This window comes from Sinocyclocheilus grahami, unplaced genomic scaffold, assembly GCF_001515645.1.
Source record: "Sinocyclocheilus grahami isolate Dianchi unplaced genomic scaffold, SAMN03320097.WGS_v1.1 scaffold981.1, whole genome shotgun sequence".
Classification (NCBI taxonomy): Eukaryota; Metazoa; Chordata; class Actinopteri; order Cypriniformes; family Cyprinidae; genus Sinocyclocheilus; species Sinocyclocheilus grahami.
Window position 1 is genome coordinate 141,148 of NW_015506160.1, and position 8,100 is coordinate 149,247.

General features: G+C 39.0%; 1 protein-coding gene and 1 long non-coding RNA gene across 2 annotated transcripts; both read left to right on the plus strand.

Moving 5' to 3' along the window:
* Nucleotides 1-455: 455 nt before the first annotated feature.
* Nucleotides 456-938, plus strand: LOC107565105 (uncharacterized). The gene is made up of 3 exons (XR_001606325.1): nucleotides 456-544; nucleotides 628-649; nucleotides 734-938. It is a non-coding gene; the product is annotated as an uncharacterized lncRNA (long non-coding RNA).
* A 2,188-nt stretch (nucleotides 939-3,126) lies between these two features.
* On the plus strand, nucleotides 3,127-5,913 carry LOC107565097 (myelin-associated glycoprotein-like). The gene is made up of 4 exons (XM_016250296.1): nucleotides 3,127-3,328; nucleotides 3,849-4,157; nucleotides 4,253-4,503; nucleotides 5,863-5,913. Exons 1-4 carry the CDS (start codon nucleotides 3,181-3,183, stop codon nucleotides 5,911-5,913), a joined length of 759 nt encoding a protein of 252 aa, XP_016105782.1. The 5' UTR covers nucleotides 3,127-3,180.
* The last annotated feature ends 2,187 nt before the right edge of the window (nucleotides 5,914-8,100 follow it).

The following is an 8,100-nucleotide window of genomic DNA, read 5'->3' on the forward strand; positions in this document are numbered from 1 at the left end:
GAACACCATGAGTACAAAACTGATCTCAGACCTGTAACCACCCAAATTAACTGGTGATGGTCAGTCAAATTTTATTTTAGATTTAAACCACTTTAAGGCTGTCCCCAAACAACACTATCAAGATGAGTAAGTAATAGACTATGATCAACAGTATCGGAAGAGGCACTAAGATAGAAAAGGAGGAGGACAGAAATTGAGCCAGAATCAGATGCCATCAACAAGTCTTTGGTAACTTTGACCAAGGCCGTTTCAATACAGTGACATTTATGAACACCTGACTGAAGGGGTTCAAGGTGGTTATACAAGCTAGAAGCAACAGCAAATTATTTTTGCTAAGAACATAAAATTTGAGATGGCATGATAATTGTAAATAGTTGTCCAGGTCAGCATTTATATACAGTGTTCAGCGTTACAGCAACAATTTTTAATGCTGCTCCTTTGTTTTTGCAGGCATATCCTTCACTGCTTTCCTCTCAATTTTGACAGCTTTATCATTGCTCATATTTGCACTTCTTGCACTTCTTATTCTTATGATTTGCAGAAGGTAGGATCTTGCTAGATTTCTTTTTTAAATTATGTGTCCTATACATTATTGGAGATCATGTTTTCTTGTTTTGGTATATGCAGGTGGAAAGAGCCAGTCAGAAGTGTAAGTATATTTTCTGCCATGGTATGTTCTTCATGAAGTTATAACACAATAGACGTTCAAAGATCATTTATCAATGCATTTCAGGAAACAAGCCAAGATCAGAACATTTATAGCAATGTGTCCGCAAGTGCAGTGAAAAGCGAGCAGCTCCAATCAAAGCCATGTGAAGATGAGAACACCAGCACCATTAACCCTGAACACACATTCAAACATGATCTCCCCGACGAAAGCATCTACGCAAACTGTTGAAGTGAAAAGTAGCATGTTTTAAAGGGGTCATGTGATGTTGCTGAAATTTTAGATGTTTGTTGATAACTCATGGTAAAGTTCATGCTGTGCATGATAATCAGTGAACTGCTGTTTCCTGTAGTAGATTTTTACACCAAAGCAATGAAGTTTATTCAGTAAAGGCTGCCCATTTTTGTCTGTTCAGTTTTGTGGAAAACTTGAAAAATTATTACTCTTAAAAATGAAAACAAAACGTTTAATTGATCAATATTTATTTCATTTGTAAATTAATCAATTTACTCACAACATTTTTTTTTAAATATAAAAGTATCTTATAGATGGTTTGAAATAAACAAGTGTTAAATGTATGGATTTTCATGGGTCTTCCTGCCATTTTATTATCTTCACAAAATCTTGTTTTTTTATCTGCTACCTTTCTCTACTGTTACCATATTTGTAACATTGTGTGAAAGCATGTGTGAGTTTTTATCATGGGGGCAAAACACAACCATATTAAAGGCAGCATCCTGTGTGAGCTGGGGATTTTACCATAAATCAGAAGCCTTGGAACATTATCTTAACAGTTTAATTGACTAATGGTTTACTCATCTTTATTAATCTGCAATACAAGTAGTAACATATTTAGCTACATGGCCTAGAGTGAGCGGCGGCGGCCTAGAAGGAGCAGAGGCGGGCGGGCTTGAGAACGGCGCAGCCGGCGATTTCAACAAAGGAGCGTTCGGCGGGCTTGTGGCAACCACATGTGACGACCCCGGGCTGGACTCTGCTTCGTCCATGGTGAAAGCCGATCCGGCGATCTTTTATCTGCTACCTTTCTCTACTGTTACCATATTTGTAACATTGTGTGAAAGCATGTGTGAGTTTTTATCATGGGGGCAAAACACAACCATATTAAAGGCAGCATCCTGTGTGAGCTGGGGATTTTACCATAAATCAGAAGCCTTGGAACATTATCTTAACAGTTTAATTGACTAATGGTTTACTCATCTTTATTAATCTGCAATACAAGTAGTAACATATTTAGCTACAGTATAACATTTTAGTTTTTTTTTCATTCGGCTCTTTGCATATTTTGCTGGTTTCTCGTTCTTCCTGATGTATTCATTTCTTTAACTGGGGACTTGAGTTTATGCACACCATAACATTAATGCTAAAAGCATGTCTGAACTGTAAACATGATTTTAAAAATATACATATTGCATAAAATTAATCAATAGATTGTTTGAAATTGCATTTAAGACCTCTTAAATCTTTTCTCGATCTAACAGATTGCAACATCCTTCACTTTTTCATATTAGATTTTCTGTTTATGTTAAAATGGTGATAATAGGCAGATGTTACTAAGTGAACTGCGGTTTTCTGCTGAGACACTGTGACTGCACCACAACTGAAGCAAGGATAGGTCATTCTTGTCTGGGTTGCTGTTTAGTCTCACGAAAAACTATTTAAGGTAAACTATTACATTTGTTTTGAATTTTAAATTATTTCATTGTAAATTGTTATTGTCAAGACAAACAGACAATAAGAGATGCTCAGCTATATGTTGTACATTTAAACTTGATTTCTAAATACACAGCTCACATCAGATGACTCTCAGAATGTTTGCTGCAGATCTTGTATTTGGCTCTGTTCTATTAGGTTGGTCAGGTTTTTCTTCGTTGTTTTAATTTCAAAGTTTAACAATCAGAAAGATAATTTCATTCATTTCACACATTTATTATTTTGAAATATAATGCAATATATGAATTATTAAGTCTAATTATAACAAATTTATATTCCAGCTGCTTGGTGTCAGTCAGTCCTGAGCGTATCACTCCCCAAAACCCTCAACAGCACCAGCGGCTCTTGCCTTCTGATTCCTTGTCTATTCAACATTTCAAAAGAGAAAGAATACATTCTTGACAGTTCACCAGAAGCAACATGGAGACGAGGATCTCTGTGGTCACTCTATGATACAGATCGTTTCACCATCGATCACCGTCAGAAGGAACCTGTGATGGAAGTGGTGGGTGACCTACGAAAGAAAAACTGCACTTCTGTCATGAGGAACCTCACCAGCCTGTATTCAGATCGTTACTACTTCAGGATTCAAGCTGAGAACTTGCGGGTATTTTGGCAAGGCAGGTGTCACATCATAGCTGTGTGGGCGGAGTCGGCATAGGGGAAAACACATACCCCCGGTTTCACAGACAAGGCTTAAGCTAGTCCCAGACTAAGGATCTCTGTGGTCACTCTATGATACAGATCGTTTCACCATCGATCACCGTCAGAAGGAACCTGTGATGGAAGTGGTGGGTGACCTACGAAAGAAAAACTGCACTTCTGTCATGAGGAACCTCACCAGCCTGTATTCAGATCGTTACTACTTCAGGATTCAAGCTGAGAACTTCAGTGTGACTGGAACAAGAGCTGTGCATATAAATGTGTCAGGTAAGTCCGAGCAAATGTTTTGATAATAAACCAAGAAACTACCAAAACCAGGTGTTTTCAGTGGCATCAAATCTTTGAAAAATGGTCAGAGTTTTAACAAGGTTCATATTAGTAAACTAGATATACAAATTCAATCGAGTACAATCACTTGGACCCAATATTAGAGTAGGTCGATCTTTCAAAACTTTCCCACAGTTCTCCTAACCAACGTTCAGCTTTGCAGTTAATTTCACATTCAAAATGCACTAAAACGCTACGTTAGGGTTGCACGATACTGGAACAAATATTTCCGATATTTTGCTTTTCTGCAATATATATTGTGAAATGAAAAAAATACAGGAATTTTCACAAGGTGGCTTGAACAGCTTTGTGTAGAAAGCATGAATTATTCTAGAGTTAGTGGGGTGAATTTATTCGGAAGTAATCTGCATACAAAAATTAAAAAAGATTTAGGCTGCATTCATTTTTAAACCTAATGCTCTGCAGTGAATACCATTATCTCGTCTCAATATCCGGATAGATTCCTTGCCTAAGCCGAATGTGAACGTGCCGGTGCTCAGGGAGGGTGAGGAGGTGAATCTGACCTGCACTGTTCCAGCTCCCTGCCCCAGTCACCCTCCAAATGTAATCTGGGCTCCTGCATTAGGTGGTGACGTAACACAGAGGACACAGCTGAATGCTGATGGGACTCAGACTGTTTCTGCCATCTTGAATTTCGTCCCGTCGTTCCACCATCATGAGCTGAAAGTGAACTGTGTTTCCATTCATCCTCTACACAGAGAGGACAGACCCCTGCTCAGCCACAAGATGGTCATCCTCAGTGTGGAGTGTGAGATTTTAACCCAACACATTTTGTAGCTTTTTTCTTTTTATTGTTGTTTGTTTTGAAAATGCACACTCTGTTTCTTTTCTTTCCGGCTCCAGATCCTCCTAAGGAAACATGGATCTCTCTCACAGGCTTGGTCTGGCTTGGTGATAAAGTGACCCTCACCTGTCAAAGTAATGCCAACCCTCCTGCGGTCCACAGGTGGTTCAAGAAGAGAGCAGATGTAGAGGAAGAACTGGGCATCTCACATATGCTTTCCTTCACTGCGGCCCAAGAGAACACTGGGGAATACATTTGTGAGGCACAGAATATATACGGTGCAATGAACTCCACAAACCTACAGATCACTGTCTCACATTTGGGCGGTGTTATGCAGATCTTCCCACATCGTGATGTAGATATGTGGGTGGGTGTTAGAACGAGCCTAACGAGTTTTAGGTAGGTGTGGTTGACTCTTAACTTTTATAAAGAATATCTCTTTGGATTTGAGACTTTAGTCTTTACAACTTTACAGATCTTCTTTATGCACCAAGAGCTTGTAACACTCCAAAGAGAAAGGAAAACTTGAAATCGCATCATATGACCCCTTTAAAGGCATGTGACAATGTGATACGTGCGACAAACATCTTCCCAAATTCCTAAAGAGAATAATTTATAAATCTGCATGCTGTTGTCAACAAAAAGAAGCACTGAGACATTCCTGCGGGTTTCTGCCAAAATAAAAGTCGAGAAAAAGCAACAACTCCATCGACATTCATAAATTATAGTATTGTCATCTTACTGTCATTCTGTAAAATAAAATAAAAAAGTAAAAAAATAATGATAATAATAATTACCCTACACCAGCTCTATTAATACATTTATTATAACATTAACACAGTGTTCAAACTGGGATCTGTTATATATTCTAATGTTTTAAAAGAAGTCTCTTCTGCTCAGCAAGGCTGCCTTTATTTGTACAGTAAAAAATACATGCCTGATTCAAGTCTCAAAAATGGCCAAAAAATATTATTTTACTAACTTATTAATTTTAAGTTAAATTGTGCTTTGTTTGTATAATGTCTGCTAGAATGTTAATATTATATTATAATATTATAATGTTATAAAATATTTTTAAATTGTTGTTTTGTAATTGATTTTTTATTTGAAAAGCAGGGCAAAACAGTAAAAAGCACATTTTGGCAATTTACTTAATGCAATGGTGAAAAAAAATTGGCAAAATAGGCCTACATGGGGGGGAAATGTAAAAAAACATGTTCAGTACTCGGCCTTCGGCCCAGTGTTTAATTTTGTTCGGCTTCGGCCAATAATTTATTGCGGTGCATCCCTACATGGGACAGTCTTGCGCACTTACTTCCTGTCACGCGCACATGCTCTCAAGTGGCCAAGACCGCAAGTGCGGGTATTTTGGCAAGGCAGGTGTCACATCATAGCTGTGTGGGCGGAGTCGGCATAGGGGAAAACACATACCCCCGGTTTCACAGACAAGGCTTAAGCTAGTCCCAGACTAAAATGCATGTTTGAGCTGTCTCAACTGAAAATATCTTAAGACATGTCAGTGTCATTGTTCTGTTTCAAGATGCATAACTGTAATGTTTTCTTCTAAGGCATTTTTGTAAAAGTTGCTTAAATATCTTAATTTAACTAAGGCCTAGTCCTGGCTTAAGCTAAGCCCCGTTTGTGAAACGTTTCCCGACATATTTGTTAGATAATTGAGCAAGAGACAGCTTACTACAAGCCTATACGTGACGGCTTGTGAAAGTAAACATTTGTCGTTTTATTTTGCTTAATTTTAATAAAGTGATAAAGATTTGAGTAAAAGCCTGTCATACTTTCTTATTGATATTAAAAAGATTTTTAACATTGACAAAACAGGTAACATTAAGGTCCACTGAAGTGCCTTGAAATGTGCAGCGTTACAGCGTTATTTGTGTGCTGCGACTGCCTAATCGTTTTCACAAATACATGCCTTAAAATAAAGATAACATGTAAATATGTAAATATGTATACAAAAAACCTGGTTATTGGTTACTATAGTTAAACCATGTTAAAAACAACATGTTTTGCTACACTAACCATAGTATTTGTAGTAAAACTGTGGTTATAGGCTACAATTGGTAAGAAAAATGGCAACAAAAAAAAAACATGGTCAGCCTACTGTTACGTAATGGCTACGGAGGTGGAACGAGGAGATGAGACACAGGTTTAAACTCAAAATAGTCTTTTAATCTTCGCTTCGGGGAAATACAGGGCAGGCAGACACTCACGTAGCCCATAGGGGAATCAACTCAATAGCAGACAAAGGAATATTGGAGAACACAGGTTTTAAATACTGGGAATGTAATCAGGGAGAAACAGAAGCAGGTGTGGAGTTAATTAATCAAAAACCATGGAAACAAACGAGGCAGGAGAAAGGAAACACAGAAAACTAAACAGATCATAACCATAACAGTTCGCCCCCTCCCGGAACGACACGCCCTCGTGCCGACAAAAGTCCAACAGAGGAGGGAGGGTGGGGGTTCACGAGGTCAGCGTGGGGCAGGCAAGGGGCAGGCAATGGAAAGGGAGCATAGTTCATCGTGCCAGGGCGGAGTGGATGGAGGGAGGAGCCCAGAGGAGGAGAAGCCAGAGGCCAGCCAGGATAGCGGCCCACGGTGGAGTCGACGGCGGGAGGAGCCATGGCGGAGATATGGCTGACCCCACCAAGGGGCCGACTGACGGAGACTGAGCAACTGAGGATGGAGGCAATTTACAATACAATTTAATAATGCTTTAGTTTATGTAGAGGTCTATGTTCTTTGTATTTTGGTGGAGCACTGCCTCACCGGCCCATGCAGACCAGCAGTTTAGTTTGAGTCCCTGTCTCAGAGGAACTCTGCATGTCCCTGCCAATAATGAGCCTTAATGGGGATGCCTGACTCCTGCGTCCCCTGGGCCAGAAAGCCTCACTGGCTGAGAAGATGGGAAGGGGCTGAGGCACGTACTGAATAACATGGAATGGTAACGCAAACATCAATGTTACGTCACAAGAACCTTGCACAGTAGTAGCGCAATTCCACTTTTTGGAAACCTAATGCTTTTGAATTTTTGAATCATAGGCATGTGTTTTCAAGTCTTGTCGGTTTAAGCATTCAATAGATTTTGAACCGTTAAACGAGAAAAACGACGCGAAAGTAACTTCAATTTGTACACCACGTCCTGCGTCTCAGACAGTGTGCTATTACCGAACTAAGTTTTCTTTTGCGTCTTACCGCTCTTGAACAGACAAATAAACAGTCAAAATGCCCATTTTGGCCCGCATCGAGTTAACGGAGTTAGTTGGCAGTTGGGAGAAATTGAGAAAATCTGACGTGTCAGATCTGTGGTCTTAAAGTGACAGCAGCTAAGGGATAGTTCACCCAAAAATTTTAATTCTGTCATCCTTTAGGCTTCTCACGCTCAAGTTGTTCCAATCCTGTATGAGTTTCTTTCTTCTGTTGAACACAAAAGATGATATGTGACCCTGGACCCCAAAACCAGTAATAAGGGTCTTTTTTTTTTATTATTCATTGACATCATCTGAAAGCTTTCCACTGATGTATTTTTTATTAGGAAGATAGGTCAATATTTGCCAGAGATACAACTATTTGAAAATCTGGAATCTGAGGGTGCAAAAAAAAAATTTTTTTTTTTTAAATCAATATTGAGGAAAATCGCCTTTAAAGTGGTCCAAATAAAGTTCTTAGCAATGCATATTACTAATCAAATTAAGTTTTTATATATTTACGGTTGGAAATGTACAAAATATCTTCATGGAACATGGTTTACTTAAAGCAGCACTATGTAACTTCTGGCGCTCTAGCAGTTAATAAACAGAGCTGCACACATCCCGCGGAAGAACATTCCAACCGGAGCTACTTCTCTAAGTTTGTGTCTATGGCGATTCACGCAGGTATGTGTTACTCCG